General features: G+C 38.0%; 1 protein-coding gene across 2 annotated transcripts in view; it reads right to left on the bottom strand.

Moving 5' to 3' along the window:
- The window catches only part of ITPR2 (inositol 1,4,5-trisphosphate receptor type 2), a 530755-nt gene that overhangs the window by 247874 nt on the left and 260284 nt on the right, over positions 1–22597 (bottom strand). For both annotated transcript variants that reach the window (XM_032646410.1, XM_032646411.1), the window contains exon 32: positions 19873–19998. In XM_032646410.1, the coding sequence (XP_032502301.1) occupies positions 19873–19998 (126 nt within the window). The remainder of the gene's footprint in view (positions 1–19872; positions 19999–22597) is intronic.

The raw sequence follows: 22597 nt of genomic DNA, 5'->3' as shown, positions 1-22597 counted from the left end.
TTATAAGTCAATACTGGAATTATAAGTCTATCACATCTTTGAATTATAAGTCAATACTGGAACCTTGAATTATAAGTCAATACTGGAATTATAAGTCAATACTGGAAAATTGTCATGAAATGGTTGTTTATGACATTTCTTCTGCTTTTGAAAGCTGCTTTGAATAAAAACATTTCTGGGACTTCTCTGGTGGTCCAGTGGTAAAGAATCTGCCTTCCAATGCAGGGGAGATGGGTTCGATCCCTGGTCGGGGAACTAAGATCCCACATGCCGTGGGGCAACTAAGCCCGCGTGCTGCAGCTACTGAGCCCACGTGGTCTGGAGCCCACACGCCACAACCAGAGAAGAGAAAACCTGCATGCCACAACTAGAGAGAAGCCTGTGCACCAAAATGAAGAGCCCCGTACCGCAATGAAAGATCCCGTATGCCACAACTAAGACCCAATGCAGCCAATAAATAACTAAATAAATATACTTTAAAAAAATTTCCGCCTGAAATCCATTCAAAGTTTATCATTCTGTAGTAGTTTCACCTTTAAGTTTGGTTGCCATTTCATCCTTGGGCCAGAATTCTTTCACAGACCCCAGCCCCTTCTTCCAGATATGCTTCTCCCTCCTCCTGCACACAACCTTCTCCCTCCATCCTCAAGCCTAGCTTTGCTGGAAAATACTTTTCCACTTGATGTGAGGAAATCAAAGAGGAAACTCATTGTAAGTACAAGAAAGTGGTGAAGGTGATTAATGGTGGCTCCATATCTCTCTATACATTTTCACCTCTAATACCTGGCTCAGATTAGAGAATGCAAACAGAAAATATTTGGAGAGGAAAACAGAAAGATAAGAAAAGGTCGGGCTTCCCTGGTAGCGCAGTGGTTGAGAGTCTGCCTGCCAATGCAGGGGACATGGCTTCGTGCCCCAGTCTGGGAAGATCTCACATGCCACGGGGCGGCTAGGCCCGTGAGCCATAGCCGCTGAGCCTGCGCGTCCGGAGCCTGTGCTCCGCAACAGGAGAGACCACAGCAGTGAGAGGCCCGCGTACCGCAATAAATAAATAAATAAATAAATAAATAAATAAATAAAAAAAATAAAATAAAATAAAAAATAAAAGGTCAAACCTTGCCAACAATTTTGACTTGTTCATCCCCAGATTATCTGGGAAACACAGAGGGTGTGTTCATGCCTTCTTCTCAGAGTTGGCTAAGCAAGAAGACAGGACACTAGAGTAAAGGGAACATCAGCAAAGAACATGGGCTCTGACCTTTATGTAGGATTAAATGAAGCTGTAATTGGTCATTCTGCTAAACAAACTGTAAATTTCCAAACATGTCAGGGTTGACAAATTGCAAAAGCTAAGATACACGATTAAAACCGAATGAAAAAAAGTTGGGTGGTGAAAAAAAAAAGAGCATGGAGATAAAAAAAGAAGTGTGTGTGGGAGAACATAGGGTGCGAAGAAGGACTCAAGAACTGGGCAGAGTAAGAATGTTTAAATATCCACAAGATTACAGTGAGTCAGTATGGTGGCCAGATGTTCCAGATGTTCTTAGACAATTCGAATTTTTACGTAAGGTTTTTATTCTTTTCAATAGGTGATTAATCAAGAGTAAGGAAACGTAATTTAATCTGATATTGCTTTAAAACCCTGCACACAAATAAATTCACCAAAAACTCCCTCCTCAAACCATGTGTCCCAATGTTTCAGTGTGGAAAATAACAGTGTTTGCTGAATGGAGAGAGAAGAAAGAGCACAGGGTCTGTTTTGCTTCTAAGTCGCTTGCCGTCAGGGGCAGCTCACTTTTTCCCCATCTATTAAATGACACCTACCTGACAGGGGTGTTATCAGAACTAAAAGGTTTTTAGTGTGTCTAGTCCCATAGTTACTGTCGGGAATGATGCAATTAAAGAAAATAAATTATGTCAAGTTATGTCATCTTTTAGTTATTGTTTCAGCACATAACATAATGCGTGGTAAATACAAAATGTTCAATAAATGTGAAAAGAATGAACCAATTATTTTTTTTAAATGAAAGAGTAAGAGAGAATAAGAAAGGACTCATTTTATCTTAGTTTAACTAAGGGTTAGACTCTATTTGTGGAATATCAAACCTCAGGTTAAAATTTAACGTGGTCCCAGATCTAATATAAAATTGACTTTCCCATGATGGATATTAAGTAGGATTTATTTCATTTAGTATCTTTCAGCACTGGCTTTTATGGTGAATTTTTCTGATACACAGGATAAAAATATATTAAAGTGGAGTAAGTAGTTGAACAATTCTACCACAACCAGCCCAGAGAGGCTTCTTCCTCATCCAGTGACATTTCACACAATTGAACGGGGCTTTCTGGAGCTACTATAGAATCACACTACATTACCTGCAACTGATCATTTGCTAAAGAACCCCACAGATTTGCTTTAGTCAGTGGATTAATTAATAAAAGTTATCTATAATACTTCTAGATGAAGGCTTTCCTCAAAATCCTGGTCGTGGAAATTCTGGGTTGACACAACTGTGTGGAACCTATTCCTCAATTCATTTGTACAAGAAATTCAAATAATGTTCAAGATACTTTTTATGCCTCAGATGAATGACAACTTTTTCACCTTTAGAGCCTGTATCTTACACTGTAATATTATGGACAGGCAAGAGATAAGGAAGCCACTTTTTAAATTAAAGTCCTTAAAAATTTTTCGGGAAATAAGGAACCTAATTATTAGCAATATTTCTTTATCTTGTCTTTTATTTATTTTTACTGTTTCTTCCCAATAAAGATTAGAAATGGCCCAAATAAAATTACATCATATTAAATTAATTTTTATGTGTAATACATATATTTTTAAAGTTTCTGTTTGCAGATATTATTCACATACCATTATTTCCTATCAAACATTCCCATGTACCATCATTATTTAAACACTTATTTCAAAACGCTATATTTATTCCATTACTCTAATGCACCATCATGCTTTAATCCATTTTTGGAATGAGTTTAGTTAGGTATACGTAGATAAAAAATACAAATCATTTTCTTATTTTCTTAGCTATTTCTTTCCTGCGAGTCTTATGTGATTCCCCCCCGCTCCCGATTATTGTTATTATACAGGATTATGCAAAATTATTATTTTTACTTTCAGATTTTGGGGGTATATTTCACCAAAAGAGGAATCACCAGATGAGGTTTTATAGACAGTTCTGTACTACTTGCTGGGCTCATCCTCTAAAACAATAAATTTACAATGATATCAACAACCTATCTCTGCATACACAGGATGTTCCTTCATTACCATCAACTAGCTCTAGCTTTCGGGCTCTGGTTAGGTTCAGCTGATGCGACGCACTGGCAGAAGATCACAGAGTGGAAGAGAAAGAAGTCAGGTACCTACTCTGCCTCTGCCTCTACCTGCATCCCCATCTCCATTCTCCTCGTTGAGGCTTCAGCAGTGTCTGTGTCTCTGGGTATAGCGTCTGCTGGAGCCCTTCTGCAATGTCTCCAAGTTCTCTCTGGGCTCTGGTAACACTGGTGCCACCCTTGCCCCTTCAGGCCTGGGGTGGCAATAGTTTTGCATTGTTACCAATTCCTGGATGCTTCCCTGTCACTCCTGGTTCCTTTAACCCTTCCCACACCTCTTGGAGTGTGCCATCTGTTTGCTGCTAGAACTGTTATCTCTGTAAATTATAATTACTTTTGCCAGTTTAATGATACCTAAAAGTTATTTCATCTGGCATTTCTGACATTGCTAACAAGGCAGGGCATTTTTCACACAATTTCATGTCTATATTTTGTCATGTAGAGATGATTCAAACCCTCTAAGCCACTTTAAAATGAAACATGGAAATGACTGTATATTACATATCAGTAAACGTATTTCACATAATAAACTTTTCAGCAGTCATTTCACATGTATTTTCACATTCTGACTCTTTAGAATATTCCTTTCATTACATTTCATGGTGTAAAATAATTTTTAGCATTCAGGCACTGTTTTTTTATATTTGGGTCATTTCCATTTGTTTAATATAAAGAAGGAAAAATCCCTTCCACAAAAGAAAAGAATATTCTGTACATTTTTGTTCTAGCTTTTTTGGGGAGTCCTTCTCCCATCTCCATCCACATCTTGACTCCTACTTAACTTTTAAAGCTATCTGAATTTGCTGCTGTAGGTGACCTGATTTATGCATTCTGATTAGTTTTTTTCCATACCGATATCCAATTGTCCTCCAAACATTGATTTAAAAGTAATTTCTTGCCTCACTCTCAGGTTACTTGAATTTTATCTTATAGTGTATCACTAATCACTGTTTAAATCTCTCCTCATATCTCTGGTATGCTCCATGTATCATTATTTTTTAAGTATTTTAATTCAATACTATAAGAATGAAATGATTTTCAATTTGTAATGTGTTTTACACTGGAAAAACAAGCCTACCTTCATTGTCCTTTCCAAGAAAAAAAAATCGTCTTTTGAAATATCTGTCCTTTTCTGCTTCCAGATGAATTTTACTATGCACCTATAAAATTTCATGGACTATCACTTAGGGACATAAATTGTTAAATTAAAACTATTAGACTAGGAGTTAGAACAGTGAACCAAACAAAACAAAGTCCCTACTCTACTGAAACTCTGATTCTAATCAAAAGAGACACACAATATACAAATTAACAAACATATAAGTGGTAAAAATAGAGCAAATAAATAGACTTTCAGAAAAATAAAGAGCAAGTAGTGCAGGCAATACAGCAGGAGGAGTAGGTACGGAGAAGGATTACTATTTTACCTAAATTGCCTGGAGAACTTCTCTGTATAAGGTAACATTTTAACAAAGAACTGCAGGAAGTGAAGAAATAGCCATGGAGGTTTCTGGGGGAAAAGCAAGGAAAAATCTGTCTCCACCATTAGAATATAAGGCCCTAGACACCAGGAGCTGCTCTGTCTTGCTCGCCACTGCACATGCAGTACCTTAGCACATAGTAGGTATTTAAAATTATTGGTTGAACAAATAAACATTAAGCGTAATTTCTAGATATAATTATTTCTGAGATTTCTCCCCTTGTATATATGATGTCCCTTCTCTCTTCTGCTCTTAAAGTGACTGTTACTCTTCCAAAGACGACAGATTGGGTTAAATAAGTTATCATACATACACTGGAGCAGCCCTGTCCAAGAGGACTTTCAGCAATGACGGAAATCTTCTATATCTGGGATGTCCAAGATAGTAACCACTAGACATGTGCTTATTCAGCACTTGAAATGGTTTTTAAAATTTTATTTTATCTAATTAAATTTAAATTTCAATGTGGCAAGTTGCTACCCTACCGGATAGGGCAGCTCTCGCCAGTAATATACTTTTGATCATACAGACCACGGAATACAAATCTTAAAAATCATTTTTTTATTCCTCATAGGCAGTAAAAATGTTCTTATAAATATCTGAGGTGATATCTCATATTTATTTTAATTTGCATTCCTTTATTTATGAGGCCAAAAGTTTTCCAAACATTCGCTTTTAATATCTCCTTTTTATGTGAGTCATCTGTGCCTACACTTTCTTAGAATTTTAAATTCATTTTTTAAAAGGTAATATATATTGATGTTAAGAAAAATATTAACTGTAGGAACCCTGTAAAAAATAGAAAAATACAAAATGGAAAACAAAAATTATCCATAATCTCAAAATCCAAACAAAACCATGGTTAACACCTTGGAATCTTTTCTTCTAATCTTTTTGCTCCTATATATTTTACATAATGGAAATAATTCTGGATAAGCGGTTTTTTATTCCCCTTTTAATACTCATCACTCAATCATTAGCACTTCTCATATCATTAAAAATCTTCAGGGTTTCCCTGGTGGCACAGTGGTTGAGAGTCCGCCTGCCAATGCAGGGGACACGGGTTCGTGTCCCGGTCCGGGAAGATCCCACATGCCGCGGAGTGGCTGGGCCCGTGAGTCATGGCCGCTGAGCCTGCGCGTCCGGAGCCTGTGCTCCGCGACGGGAGAGGCCACAGCAGTGAGGGGTCCACGTACAGCAAAAAAAAAAAAAAAAAAAAAAAAAAAACTTCAAAAAATAATCAGTAATACTATAACTTCAATCTTTTAGATATATCATAATTTGTTGAACCATTTCTCTATTATTAAATATGTAAACTATTTCCTACTGTATTTTATTATAAATGTTGAACTTCCTTGCCCATAAATCCTTGATATCATTTCTAATTATTTCCTAAGGACAGATTCTTGGAAGGTAAACTACTTGACACATTAAAAAGGTATGAAGGCTTTTTTAAATGTACTACCAAAATGCTTTTCAAAAAGACAGCATAAATTTACTCTCATCAGCAAGGTATGTGAACCAACATTTAATATTATCGTTTTACTTTTATCTTTTTAGTCTTAAACTTTGACAGTTAGAAATTGGATCTTATTTTCCTTTTTATTTTCTTAAAATTATTAACAGTTGACTATTTTCTCAGGGATTTACTTGTATGTCCTCCTCTATAAACCATGAATGCCTGAATTCACCTCATTTTATCATTAGATTGTTATAGTGCTTTTCTTATCTATCTATCTACCTATTTATATGTTCTTTGTATAAAGGTTATTAGCCTTTTTTTAATGTAGAGTAACTTTTTCTATTTTGATGTTCTTTTATTTTTATGACGTTTTTATATACTTAAGTTTTAAATTTTCAAATAGTGAAATGTTTTTTCCTTAGCTAATTTCATCTATTGCTCTTATGCTTAAAAATAACTCTCTCATCCAAAGACAGACAAATATCCACCTACACTTCCAACCATTTTTATCATTTCACATTTATCTCTAAAATCTATTGCAATTTATGCTAATGTATGATGTGAGGACATGAACTGAGTTCATTTCACCCCAAATAGCCAGGGTCTTCAAATGTCATTTTGATTTAGTTCAAATCAACAATTTTTACTGAATGCCCATATTCCATGCCAAGGACATTCTGTGTACCTGGGATCCATCAGTGAACAACAAAACATATAAAAGTCACAACCCTAATGGAGTTTATTATTTTTAATTTAATAATCCAGGGGTAGGCAAACTATCATGGGTCAAATCTAGCCATATCTATTTATTTATATATTGTCTATGACTCCTTTCCCTTTAGTAATTGTTATAAGACCTGTGATAGTAGCGTGAAAAACTATCAAGATCTGCACAGAAAAAGTTTGCTGATCACCAGAAATAACCCATCACTTCCCTACTGATAGGTGATAATTTCTTTATTATACCTTAATATCTTACATAAGTAAAAATCTTTTTCTGGCTATTTATTCCATTCCATTGACAGGCCCACTTAATTCTATGCTAAAACCACACAATTTGTTTTCAAATTCACTTTTTAAATATTTTTAACTTCAGATGATATTTATTTATTTATTCCACAAATACTGGGAATTCCCCAGTTGGGACTCAGCGCTTTCACTGCCATGGCCCGGGTTCAGTCCCTGGTCGGGAAACTGGGATCCCACGGGCCACATGTTGCAGCCTAAATAAATACATAAATAATAACACAAATACTGAGTATCTACTATGTGTGAGACGCTGTTCTAGGTCAGCTATGCAGCAGTGAACCAAACAGACAATATCTCTGCCTTTCTTTTGTTTCAGCAGAAACAAGCACAAATACATATAAAAACATCAGGTGGGGATAAAATGAAGCAAATGAAAGAGGGACGGAAGGAAGACATTGTTACTTTACACCAGGTAGTCAGCCAAGGCCTCTCTGAAGACTTTAGGCAAGGGCCTGAAAGAAGTCACGAGAATGGAGGGTACCTGGGGGATGAGAGCATCCCAGGCAGATGCAAAGATGATGAGATGAGAGTGTGTTTGCCATATCTGAGGAGCAGCAAGAGGCAAATGAAGAAGAGAGCTAGGTAGGGGGAGAACAAGAGCACACCGGGAAGTAAGGGCAGGGATGGGGGTGTTTTTTGGACAGGGGAAAGCCCAATCATGTAGTGGTTTTACCCTGTGAGGAATCTGAGCAGAGGAGTGACCTGAATCAAAGTTCCTCCTCTTTTTTAATCATTATAGCTGCTGTATAGAGAATAGATGATGAAGGGAGGGGGCAAGAGTAGAAGCAGGGAAAACAGGTTATAAAGCTACTGAAGTTATCCAGATGAGAGTTAATGGTACCTTGTTGCAGGGTGGCAGTGATCAAAGTATTTATTCAGAGGTAGTCAGATTTTGAATATTTTAAGGTTAATACTTGCAGAATTTGCTAAAGGATTAAACTGAAGAGCAAGAAAATAAGAGTTACAGATGACACCAAGATTTTTATGCCTGAATACCTAGACTGAATGATGGAATTGCCGTTTACTGAGATACAAATGACTTGAGAAGGAATTAATTTTAGTGGGCCATGAAAGTGAATGAAGAGTTTGAGGTTCAATAGCCAACTGGAGATGTCTCGTGGGCAGCAAGATATGTGAGACTATCAGGGGAAGGACCCAAGCTTCAACCAGCGTGGGATTAAAGTTAGGAGAGTGGATGAGATCAGCAAGCAAGTGACTGTAGACAGAGAAGGGAGCAAGTCTAAGGTTTAAGCCTGGCACATTTCAATATTTAGAAGCTGCGAAGATTTGGAGGAAACAGCAAAGGAGATTGAAAGGGAGTGGCCAGTGAGGTGGGAGCAGGGCTGATATCCTGGGGGCCAAATGAGGACAGGTTTCAAGAAGGAATCAATCAACTATGATAAACGCTGAAATTGACTTGAAGGGCAGAACAGGGGCCAACCAATCATCAATCGAGAAGAGCCAAACAAGTGCTCATCCCACCTGGGCACCATCAGTATAATTCAGCATGAAAACTGAGGAGAAAAACAGAATTACAACTGAGGCAAAGGTGCTACACACAAAATAATATTTACAGAATATTTACACTCTTCACTTGGCTGCAACGTTAGCTAATAAGGGCATATTCAAAGAAGGCTTTAGAATGAGACTTTTCGATGGCTCGTTCAACTTCAGAAAGTGAAGAAAATAATGGAATCAACTCATCAAGGAAAGAAAACCTATACAATCCTATCAAATTAGAGAACCTAGAAAGTGTGTTTCAGAGTACATATAAATTTATCTTTACTCCCATTTCCTACCTATTTGGTAAGCTAAACAAAGGGAGAGAATGCTCAAGTGATCTCTTTGGAAATGAAATACTCTAATTTGTCTTGTTTAGCAATGACTGACGGGGCAATGACATGACAATGTGTTAGGTGTGTCTCTAAGTTATCCCTCGGTCTAATTTCATCTGCCAGTACATCACTTAGGGTATTGCTGGCCATTACAGAATCTTGAAATCGATAGCAAAATTGAGAACATCTTCAAAAGAAAAGGGAGTCTGATACTGAACACTGCCCCCCCTCCAAATGCTTTCTAATGATGACTCAAATCCCCTGACTTTGCAACAACAATCAGTTATGAAGGCAAGGGAAAGCATTTCTGCCCTACAAACACCAATTTTAGCTGCACTGGCACGGAGATCAAAGTGGGCTGCCGTTAAATGCTCTAAAGGACAGTAGAGCAACTTTTCATGTATCTAACAGCCTTGCTGCCTTTCTAAATCTGGTATATTTACAGGACATGGATGCAGTCTCTGTCAGAAAATCAGAATAGAGTAAGGACGTGAAACAATCCACTGCAAATAAACAAATAAAAAGAAATAAAATTAATAAAAATTAAAAATAAACAAATTTAGTTCATTAAAAAGAGTCTTTCAGAAAGCTTTTCTTATATGGGTCTTACCAAGATAACAGACAAGGGGGTACAAACAGGAAAATAAAAGATACTAATTAAGGGGACTCTTTAGAGAGCTTTACCAAGAGCAAACAAAAAGAACTTGGTGGTGCTGACTCCTGAGAAACATGAGGAGAAAGGTGGAAGATGGTACGAGGGCCACTACATATTAATAGTTCATTTGCCTTCTAAATAGGATTGCTTTCCAAATTTCTACTAAAATAATCAGCTGCTTCGTGCTGGCTGGACCCTGCCTGAAGCACTGGGTTCCATCGCGAATGCCATATGTTTGAAACACTGACGAATTAGAAAGAACTCAAAACTGTACTGAAAACAAGGAGCCCAGAAGCCTTAACAGAAGAGGAACCACTGAAAGTCATGGAGAAAATAATGGGAGACATGAGGACTGTTGTGACACATTTGAGAAGCTATTGTGGAAAGAGCCCTGAAATAGGCTGCCACAGACCTCCCAGCTCTGTTACTAGCCAGGCAAGTCACTCCATGCTAGCAAATTAATCTCTCTGGAACTCGGAAGCAAAATTAGGAGGTCAGCCTAGATGATCTTAAGTTCCTTTAAGTTGAATAATTTTACCATTTCAAACTAGATCATCAGCGAGGAGAATAGTAAACACCCACATTCTTCCTGAATGGAATCATTCTATGCTGCTATAGAAGGAAAGAATAAGTAAAAATTATAATAGATAAAAATCTGGGGCCCTGAACCAAGATGGTGGAGTAGAAGTATGTGCTCTCACTCCCTCTTGTGAGAACACAAGAATCACAACTAGCTGCTGGACAATCATCGACAGAAAGACACTGGAACCCACCAAAAAAGATACCCCACATCCAAAGACAAGGAGAAGCCACAGTGAGATGGGAGGAGGGGCGCAATCACAGTAAAATCAAATCCCATAACTGCTGGGTGGGTGACTCACAGACTGGAGAGCACTTATACCACATAAGTCCACCCACTGGAGTGAAGGTTCTGAGCCCCACAACAGGCTCCCCAACCTGGGGGTCTGGCAACGGGAGGAGGAATTCCTAGAGAATCAGACTTTGAGGGCTAGTGGGATTTGACTGCAGCACTTCGACAGGACTGGGGGAAACACAGCCTCCACTCTTGGAGGGGACAGACAGAGTAGTGTTTGCATCGGGACTCAGGGGAAGGAGCAGTGACCCCAGGGGAGACTGAACCGTACCTACCTGATAGTGTTGGAGGGTCTCCTGCAGAGGTGAGGGGTGGCTGTGTCTCACAGTGAGGACAAGGACACTGGCAGCAGAAGTTCTGGGAAGTACTCCTTGGCATGAGCCCTCCAAGAGCCCACCATTAGCCCCACCAGAGAGCCCCCCGGTAGGTTCCAGTGTTGGGTGGCCTCAGGCCAAACAACCAACAGGGAGGGAACTCAGCCCAAACCATCAGCAGACAAGCAGATTAAAGTTTTACTGAGATCTGCCCACCAAAGAAACAGCCAGCACTAACCACCACAGGTCCCTCCCATCAGGAAACATGCACAAGCCTTTTAGATAGCCTCATGCACCAGAGGGCAGACAGCAGAAGCAAGAAGAACTACAATCCTGCAGCCTGTGAAGAGAAACCAAATTCACAGAAAGATAGACAAGATGAAAAGGCAGAGGGCTATGTACCAGATGAAGGAACAAGAGAAAACCCCAGAAAAACAACTAAATGAAGTGGAGATAGGCAACATTCCAGAAAAAGAATTCACAATAATGATAGTAAAGATGATCCAGGACCTCAGAAAAAGAATGGAGGCAAATATCAAGAAGATGCAAGAAATGTTTAACAAAGACCCAGAAGAATTAAAGAACAAACAAACAGAGATCAACAACACAACTGAAATGAAACTACACTAGAAGGAATCAATAGCAGAATAACTGAGGCAGAAGAACAGATAAGTGACCTGGAAGACAGAATGGTGGAATTCACTGCTGCGGAACAGAATAAAGAAAAAAGAATGAAAAGAAATGAAGAAAGCCTAAGAGACCTCTGGGACAACAGTAAACGCAACAACATTTGCATTATAGGGGTCCCAGAAGGAGAAAAGACCAGAGAAAATATTTGAAGAGATTACAGTCGAAAACATCCCTAACATGGGAAAGGAAAGAGCAACACAAGTCCAGGAAACGTAGCAAGTCCCATACAGGATAAACCCAAGGAGAAATATGCCAAGACACACAGTAATAAACTTGGCAAATATTAAACACAAAGAAAAATTATTGAAAGTAGCAAGGGAAAAACAACAAATAACATACAGGGAATTCCCATAAGGTTAACAACTGATTTCTCAGCAGAAAGTCTACAGCCAGAAGGGAGTGGCATGATATACTTAAAGCGATGAAAGGGAAGAAACTACAACCAAGATTACTCTACGCAGCAAGGATCTCATTCAGAAATCAAAAGCTTTACAGACAACCAAAGGCTATGAGAATTCAGCACCACCAAACCAGCTCTAAAACAAACGCTACAGGAACTTCTCTAAGTGGCAAACACAAGAGAAGAAAAGGACCTACAAAAACAAACCCAAAACAACTAAGTAAATGGTCATAGGAACATACATATTGATAATTACCTTAAACGTGAATGGATTAACTGCTCCAACCAAAAGGCACAGGCTTGCTGAAGGGATACAAAAACAAGACCCATCTATATGCTGTCTACAGGAGACCCAATTCAGACCTAGGGACAACTACAGATGAAAGTGAGGGGATGGAAAAAGATATTCCATGCAAATAGAAATCACAAGAGAAGAAAAGAACCTACAAAAACAAACCCAAAACAATTAAGAAAATGGGAATAGGAACAAATATATCGATAATTACCTTAAACGTGAATGGATTAAATGCTCCAACCAAAAGACACAGGCTAGCTGAATGGATACAAAAACAAGACCCATATATATGCTGTCTACAAGAGACCCACTTCAGACCTAGGGACACATACAGACTGAAAGTGAGGGGATGGAAAAAGATACTCCATGCAAATGGAAATCAAAAGAAAGCTGGAGTAGGAATACTCATATCAGATAAAATAGACTTTAAAATAAAGAATGTTACAAGAGACAAGGAAGGACACATAATGATCAAGGGATCAATCCAAGAAGAAGATATAACAATTATAAATATATATGCACCCAACATAGGAGAACCTCAATACATAAGGCAACTGCTAACAGCTATAAAAGAGGAAATCGACAGTAGCACAATAGTAGTGGGGGACTTTAACATCTCACTTACACCAATGGACAGATCATCCAAAATGAAAATAAATAAGGAAACAGAAGCTTTAAATGAGACAATAGACCAGATAGACTTAACTGATATTTATAGGACATCCCATCTAAAACAGCAGATTACACTTTCTTCCCAAATGTGTATGGAACATTCTCCAGGATAGATCACGTCTTGGGTGACAAATCAAGCCTCAGTAAATTTAAGAAAATGGAAATCATATCAAGCATCTTTTCTGATTACAACACTATGAGATTACAAAACAACTACAAGGAAAAAAACATAAAAAACACAAACACATGGAGGCTAAACAATACATTACTAAATAACCAACAGATCACTAAAGAAATCAAAGAGGAAATCAAAAAATACCTAGAGACATATGACAATGAAAACACGATGATCCAAAATCTATGGCATGCAGCAAGAGTAGTTCTAAGAGGGATGTTCATAGCGATACAAGCCTACCTCAAGAAACAAGAAAAATCTCAAATAAACAATCTAAACTTACACCTATAGGAACTAGAGAAAGAAGAACAAACAAAACCCAAAGTTAGCAGAAGGAAAGAAATCATAAAGATCAGATCAGAAATAAATGAAATGGAAACAAAGAAAACAAGAGCAAAGACCAACAAAACTAAAAGCTGGTTCTTTGAGAAGATAAGCAAAATTGATAAACCATTAGCCAGACTCATCAAGAAAAAGAGGGAGAGGACTCAAATGAATAAAATTAGAAATGAAAAAGGTGAAGTTATAAAAGACAACGCAGAAATACAAAGCATCCGAAGAGACTACTACAAGCAAGTCTATGCCAATAAAATGGACAACCTGGAAGAAATGGACAAATTCTTAGAAAGGTATAACCTTCCAAGACTGACACGAAGAAATAGAAAATATGAACAGACCAATTGCAAGTAATGAAATTGAAACTGTGATTAAAAATCTTTCAACAAACAAAAGCCCAGGACCAGATGGCTTCACAGGTGAATTCTATCAAAAATTTAGAGAAGAGCTAAAATCCATCCTTCTCAAACGCTTCCAAAAAATTGCAGAGGAAGGAACACTCCCAAACTCATTCTATGAGGCCACCATCACCCTGATACCAAAAACCAGACAAAGATGCTACAAAAACAGAAAATTACAGACCAACATCACTGATCAATATAGATGAAAAACTCCTCAACAAAATACCAGCAAACAGAATCCAACAACACTTTAAAAAGATCATACACCATGATCAAGTGGGATTTATCCCAGGGATGCAAGGATCCTTCAATATACACAAATCAATCAATGTGATACACCATATTAACAAATTGAAGAATAAAAACCATATGATCATCTCAATAGATGCAGAAAAAGCTTCCAACAAAATTCAACACCCATTTATGATAAAAATTGTCCAGAAAGTGGGCATAGAGGGAAACTACCTCAACATAATAAAGGCCATATATGACAAACCCACAGCAAACGTGATTTTCAATGGTGAAAAATTGAAAGCATTTCCTCTAAGATCAGGAAAAAGACAAGGACGTCCACTCTCACCACTATTATTCAACATAGTTTTGGAAGTCCTAGCCACGGCAATCAGAGAAGAAAAAGAAATAAAAGGAACACAAATTGGAAAAGAGGAAATAAAACTGTCACTGTTTGCAGATAACATGATACTATACATAGAGAATCCTAAAGATGCCACTAGAAAAATACTAGAGCTAATCAATGGTAAAGTTGCAGGATACAAAATTAATGCACAGAAATCTCTTGCATTCCTATACACTAATGATGAAAAATCTGAAAGAGAAACACTCCCATTTACCATTTCAACAAAAAGAATAAAATACCTAGGAATAAACCAACCTAGGGAGACAAAAGACCTGTATGCAGAAAACTATAAGACACTGATGAAAGAAATTAAAGATGATACCAACAGATGGAGAGATATACCATGTTCTTGGATTGGAAGACTCAATATTCTGAAAATGACTATACTACCCAAAGCAATCTACAGATTCAATGCAATCCCTATCAAATTACCAATGGCATTTTTTACAGAACGAGAACAAAAAATCTTAAAATTTGTATGGAGACACAAAAGACCCCTAATAGCCAAAGCAGTCTTGAGGGAAAAAAACAGAGCTGGAGGAATCAGACTCCCTGACTTCAGACTATACTACAAAGCTACAGTAATCAAGACAATATGGTACTGGCACAAACAAAGAATCATAGATCAATGGAACAAGATAGAAAGCCCAGAGATAAACCCACACACCTATGGTCAACTAATCTATGACAAAGGAGACAAGGATATACAATGGAGAAAAGACAGTCTCTTCAATAAGTGGTGCTGGGAAAATTGGACAGCTACATGTAAAAGAATGAAATTAGAAAACTCCCTAACACGATTCACAAAAGTAAACTCAAAATGGATTCGAGACCTAAATATAAGACCAGACAGTATAAAACTCTTAGAGAAATACGTAGGAAGAACACTCTTTGCCATAAATCATACAAGATCTTTTTTGATCCACCTCCTAGAGTAATGGAAATAAAAACCAAAATAAACAAATGGGACCTAATGAAACTTAAAACCTTTTTCACAGCAAAGGAAACCATAAACAAGACGAAAAGACAACCCTCAGAATGGGAGAAAATATTTGCAAATGAAAGAACTGACAAAGGATTAATCTCCAAAATATATAAACAGCTCATGCAGCTCAATATTAAAAAAAAACAAACAACCCAATCCAAAAATGGGCAGAAGACCTAAATAGACATTTCTGTAAAGAAGACATACAGATGGCCAAGAAGCACATGAAAAGCTGCTCAACATCACTAATTATTAGAGAAATGCAAATCAAAACTACAATGAGGTATCACCTCACACCAGACAGAATGGGCATCATCAGAAAATCTACAAACAACAAATGCTGGAGTGGGTGTGGAGAAAAGGGAACCCTCTTGCACTGTTGGTGGGAATGTAAATTGTTACAGCCACTATAGAGAGCAGTATGGAGGTTCGTTAAAAAACTAAAAATAGAATTACCATATGATCCAGCAATCCCACTACTGGGCATATACCCAGAGAAAACCATAATTCAAAAAGACACATGCACCCCAATGTTCACTGCAGCACTATTTACAATAGGCAGGTCATGGAAGCAACCTAAATGCCCATTGACAGACGAATGGATAAAGAAGATGTGGTACATATATACAATGGAATATTACTCAGCCATAAAAAGGAACGAAATTGGGTCATTTGTTGAGACATGGATGGATCTAGAGACTGTTATACAGAGTGAAGTAAGTCAGAAAGAGCAAAACAAATATCGTATATTAACGCATATATGTGGAACCTAGAAAAATAGTACAGATGAAGCGGTTTGCAGCGCAGAAATTTGAGACACAGATGTATAGAACAAACGTATGGACACCAATGGTGGAAAGCAGTGGGGGGGTGGGGATGGTGGTGTGATGAATTGGGCGATTGGGACTGACATGTATACAGTGATGTGTATAAAATTGATGACTAATAACCTGCTGTATAAGAAAATGAATAAAACAAAATTTAAAATTTTTAAATTTAAAAATTTAAAAATTAAAAAAAATCTCAGTTTTGGTTTCTAACAATTCAAGTTGTGCAGTAATGAAATCAGTTGTCTCACAAAAAAGTAATGAGATCATTATAAATAGAAATATACAGGCAGGTGCTAGAAACTGTGAACTGTAGGACTGCCAGTCTCTTTCAACCCTAAGATCCTACGATTCTTTAGGTCCAATTTACCAAATACCTTTCCTCCAGATTACCTTCACCATGTCTCACTGATGTAAATCAGTTGCTCCAGGATTTCATAACTTTGTTGTAATATCCGAATTTAGTCCTTCTCTACATCAGGTCACTATTGTGTGTGTCCAGCTTCACGAACATGGTTTCTGGCTCTTGCCTGCGTAAGATGGTCCTCCTTTAGGTTATCCTCAACATTATTATGGGGTCTTGGGGAAGCTACTTGAAATTGCTTTAAAGGCTACATATAACCTTGTAATACCAGTGATGTTAACCATGACAGGGATAAAACGGATGATGGCACCAACTCTCTAAGTGCCGAGCATGTGCTAAGAGCTCTATACATATTATCTCACTGAATCCTCCCAGTAACGCCATAAGGAATGTGTTATTTACTTTTTTTTTTTTTTATCGGAACGCGGGCCTCTCACTGCTGCGGCCACTCCCGCTGCGAAACACAGGCTCCGGACGCGCAGGCTCAGCGGCCATGCCTCACGGGCCTAGCCGCTCCGCGGCATGTGGGATCTTCCTGGACCGGGGCACGAACCCGCGTCCCCTGCGTCGGCAGGCGGACTCTCAACCACTGCGCCACCAGGGAAGCCCAGGAATGTGTTATTATTGTATGTATTTGACAAATAAGGAAACTCAGGGTCAGAGGGCTAAGTACCTTGCCCAGGATAACTGAGCTAGTAAGAGACAGAATCTAAACTTGAACTCTGGTCTGGCTAATGACTCTAAAATGCCTATTGCTAACTACCTTGCTCTACTGCAATAATTCTCAAAGTGTGGTCGCCGGACCAGCAGCTTCAGCATCACCTGAAAACTTGTTAAAAATGCCAAGTCTCACAGCTATTGAATCAGAAACTATGGGAGTGAGGCCCAGCAACATGTGTTCTAACAAATCCTGCAGAAAATTCTGCTGCTCACTAAAGTTTGAGAGCTACTGTTCTACTGAACTGAAAATTCACCTCAAAGGCCACATTCCACTTCTTTAACCATATTTTTTTTGTATTTGAATTTGAAAGTGTGTGGTGGCTCCTTAATCTGTCTTCACGGGGAGAAAGATAAATCCCAAGTATGGAAAAGTCAGGTTTCCTGTCCTTTCCCTGAAGTAGGAAGGGTGAGTCCTTGTCATTCTCGGTGAGGGGATAAGAGAGTTGCTGCTTTAAAATATAAATCAGAGGGAAGCAAGAAGGAAAGAAAAAAAATGCTTCTGCAGTATAGTTAAGCTGTTGTGGTTAGATATAATGATTGAATAGACCAAGAAAACTTTAAATTCCCTTAAAGCCTTTATATACTAATAACACTATGTCTACTTAAATATTGAATAGCTAAAATAAAAATCCTCCCTACATGCATACTTTAAAAAAAAAGAATATATACCCTTTAGCCTTATGAATAAACACATCAATGGAAAGACTGTTTCCAAGGTAGCATAATCAATGACAGTTATCATCAAGCCTTCTTTGGTTTAAAAATAAAAATCCTTTCAGCTTTGCAGGTCATGATGCCTAGAATGTGACCTTGGTCTTTTCAAGCTTATCTTTAGTCCATAGCACTGTGCAACTCTGCAAATCAGTCTGGAATCTCTTTAATGTCTTCCTGCACGTGCAGTTTTAAAGCTCAGCCATCGGCATATAAACCATCCTTTACTCCAAGGTCTCCGGAGATACTTGTGGCCAGTCACTTACAAGGACTTTCACAAGGTCACAGGGGTAAATATGAGTGGTATGTTAAGTCCTGTGTAAAACAGGATGCAGGTCTACCTGAGGAAGGTAGCGAGTGGCTTTTAAGGTCTACAGAAATGAGGTAAAACAGGATTGCCTTGCTTCACACATGTGTGAACACAGCAGAGCTCACTCATACTACCCCATACCCAAGGCGAAATAAGTACATTCCACCTGCGAGCCTTGACTAAATAAAAGAGCTCCTAGACTGGAATATGTGATTTATTCTATTATCTAAGATTGCTCTTGGATGTCTGGATCTACAGCTAATGTTTTATTATATCCCTTTAGCCTTCCAGAAAGAATTGTAGGAAGGCAGCGAGCTAACGAATAGCAATTGGCATCCATCCGTGTGGACTTCACTAACCCCTCTCCTCCAATACATCTAAGTGAGGCCCCTGTAAACGACCAGCACTCAGGAATGTAGGAAGCCAAAGGACTGGGACAGGCCACCATAAGTCATATAAGTCTAAGGAGTTAGCTATACACTATCTTCTATTAGTGAAACTCATATTTGAACATTATGTCCCATAATTTTAATGGGAAAACTGGAGAAGATCGTCCCCCCACAAAATAACTAAAATAATACACCCTGGACATTATCATTCGGCAGGCAAAAAGGGGCTAAGATATACTAACTCACATTAAGTGCTATCTATCAAAGATTCCTTCCTTCCTTTCTTCGTTCATTCACGTACTCAATATTAACAGAGCAAAAACATATGCTAGACAGTACCTGGAAAATGCCAGCCAGCTCCACGTGTCCTCCCCAACCCCCCGAAAAGCCAAACATGAGAAAATGGACTCAAAGTAAAAAGCGGACTGTATTCTGACTGACATGAGTGAAAGCAGCAGATGATTCAATTACTGGAGCACACTCCCAAAGAAAATGTGGAATAGGCAACAGTGGGCAGTGCTGGGTCCTAAATCGTCTGCAAGTACCTACCTGCCCGAAAGCAGTATCCAAGACCTCGTGCAATCTCTTCCATCTCTGGTTTATAATTGCATTCATGATACAGGGTCGAATACAAATTGACGTCTGCCAAATATCATCTCTAACTGATGTAAAAAGGCTACTAAAATTCCATTTATTAATAGGCCAATATGGTCAGTTGTAAAAGTGAAAATGAACACCTTGCGGCCATATCCACTGTACTGGCATTCTGAGTACATTAACTCATTAAATCTCACAGTCTTATGAAACTCAGTCACAACTTTTTGAATGGAACAGATGACATCTAAACATTCGGTTTAATTCTAAGTTTTCATCCAGATGCTTGATACTGTTTAGTCAAAATATATATCAATAACCTTACTAAACATGAAGTAGTATTTAATGATCAACGTGTAACTTACCCTTGCCATATCCACCAAGAAGTTCTCAAATAATTTCCAAATGTGGTTACTTGTGTAGATTTCTTTCATTTCCACTTCAGTGTCAACATAACAGTGATTAACAAAATTCACATAAGCAATTTTAACCTGTGCAAGTTTCAAATAGAAAAGAGAGTGAGTTTTTTCTTTATTCTTCATCTTCAAATATCTATTATGAATGGTTATGTGAAACTGTGTTATTTCCTATAGTAAATTATAGTATACTTTGGTTGTACCCAGAGAGCATTCCCATCTCCTTTCTTTTACTAAAACACTCCACCCCCTGACCCAGGGTAAACACATGACCTAGTATTCCATTCCCCTGGGCCCAGTGATTGGTGTGAGAATGTGAACTTCATGCAAACCAAGTCTAACATATTTCAGACACTAGGAGTCAAAAGTACTCTCTTTCCCTCTCTGCCTCCCTCTCTTCCCTCCTCTCCCCCTCACCTCCCCACCTCCCCTCCCCTTCTCTGTCTCTGTCATTCATTCATTCATATTCTCTCGTTCTCTCTCTCGCTCTCTTTCCCCCTCTCTCATTGTCAAAATGGAACAAGGTCAACCTGGACTCCAAGACCCATCTTCTCCAGGTGTGTGGAGGAAAATCACGCTCAGATAAAGAGAATGAGGCAAAACCACAAAGGAAAAGGTAACAAGAGATAGAAGGAATTCTGACATTGTTTGAATCTCTTGAATCATATGAACAACTATTCTTCAAATTCCCAAATACAAGAGCCAATAAAATTCCCTTTTAAAATTTAAACTAGTTTAAATTGGGTTTCTGTCACTTGCAACCAAGAGAGATCTAATACAATGCTTCAATATGTTGACTAAATAATACTTTGTTGCCACTCAAAAGCATTTAAATTACTATTTCTGAGAAGAAGCAGGCTCACAGTTTACCAAAAAAAAAAAAAAAAATTGAATTATTTTAAGATGTAGTAAAGTTCCTTTCCAGATTTAGCAAAGTTCCTCATAAAAGACTGGCATGAGTCTCACCAACATATACCATTTCTAAAGTGCACAGGCAATAGTTTTTGTTTTTCCTTTTCTTTCCCCTTCTTCTCTTTTCTCATCTCTTCTTTTCTTTCCTCTCTCTCTCTCTGTATAAGAATGTGATGAATGCTATAAATTTCCCCAGAAAAATGCACACACATAAAAAAATCATGTAAACAATTTCAGAGGGTTCACAGAATCCGAGTTAGAACCATAAGGAATACAGGGCCAGCTTTCATGCCCTTAGTACTTATCTCTACCTGACTGAGGTCTGAAGCAAATCTTCAATGGCAGGGTGCCTGTGTCACGGAGACATCAGAGCCATTTGGTGCATTATCATAATCCCCTTGACAGCAGTTAATATGCATTCAGTGCTTGCTACATGCCAAACGCCTTCAGCAGTCTGTGTGTAATATCTTAACTTAATCCTCCACCAATCCCATCAGGTACATACTATAATTATGTCGCTTCAAAATTGTGTAAATTGAAGATTAGAAGGTTAAGTACCCTGTTGGAATCAGTCACACAGCTAGAAAGTAATGGATCCAAGATTCTGACTCATTCTTTAAACCACTCATTCATTCATTCAAAACATATTTATTAAATGTAGGTTCAGGTTCAGACGATATAATGGTGACTACAAATAGACCCAGGTGTTACTCTCATTTAGCTTATAATCTTGGTAAAGAATGTGAAGGCTACAGGTATTTTTAACTAATAAAATTCAAATATCAAATTTCAAATTATAGGCTCTTATAGACTCTACTATGGGAAGCCAGGAGGGTCTTCCTTAAAGAAGTAATGCTTGAATCAAGATCTGAAGGATGAAGAGGGGTGAAGTAGGTGAATATAAGAGGTTAGAGTGCTATGTCCGAGAGAACTGCATGGCCAGAATCAGGACCTCAAAAAAAGACAGAACCCACGGATTTAATCGCTACACTATGCTTCCTTTCTTTGTCATCTTATTTCAAACCAATCAAGTCATGAAGTACCCTTGGTTTGAGGTATCAACAATTCCACAAAATTTCATAAAAATATACTTTCAAGTCCATCACTGTGTAGGACTATTTGGAAGTAGGGAAGTTAACCTAACCGGATGCCTTTTTAAGCTACTGTGATTTAAAATGTTTGGATTTAGTGTATCACATGTTTATAAACTTTGCAAAAATACACCACAATGGTAGAAAAGAAAAACATTATTGCAATGCACGTTCCTGGAAGCCTCGTTAATCTTGTTGGCAGACAACCAGCTTCTAATGAGTTTCTTCCCTGCCGTCATGCCAAACAAGAACAGAGGGTAAAAGATGATGTGTGAATAAAGCAAAATGTGTCCGTATTTCCAAGAATGCATCTATTCCATAAAGCAAAGGTAAACCTAGAGAATCTGATAGTGATCCTGCAGTACCATCCTAGCCTCTCCTATTGATGACTGTGAATTATTTATGAAGCATCTGTTTTATGCTCAGTAACATACTAGAGGTTACAAGTCAATTTTTCAGTTTGATCACAATGCCATACCTAGAAATTCCTATAGTAGCTTCTAGTAAACTAATAGCGGCTATACTTTAAAAAGGTTTATCCTTTTTCATAGTTCCTTGTAGAACAAAAGAGTAAACTTTTTATGCTCTTTTAAATGTTCCTAATTGTATAGCTAAGTACAATTCCTTCAATAAATACATTATCTCATTATAAATAATAGTAGGAGGACTTC

Source organism: Phocoena sinus, chromosome 10 (assembly GCF_008692025.1).
Source record: "Phocoena sinus isolate mPhoSin1 chromosome 10, mPhoSin1.pri, whole genome shotgun sequence".
NCBI classification, from domain to species: Eukaryota; Metazoa; Chordata; class Mammalia; order Artiodactyla; family Phocoenidae; genus Phocoena; species Phocoena sinus.
The sequence above is the reverse complement of the archived record's forward strand: the minus strand, read 5'-3'. Positions and strand labels throughout refer to the sequence as shown.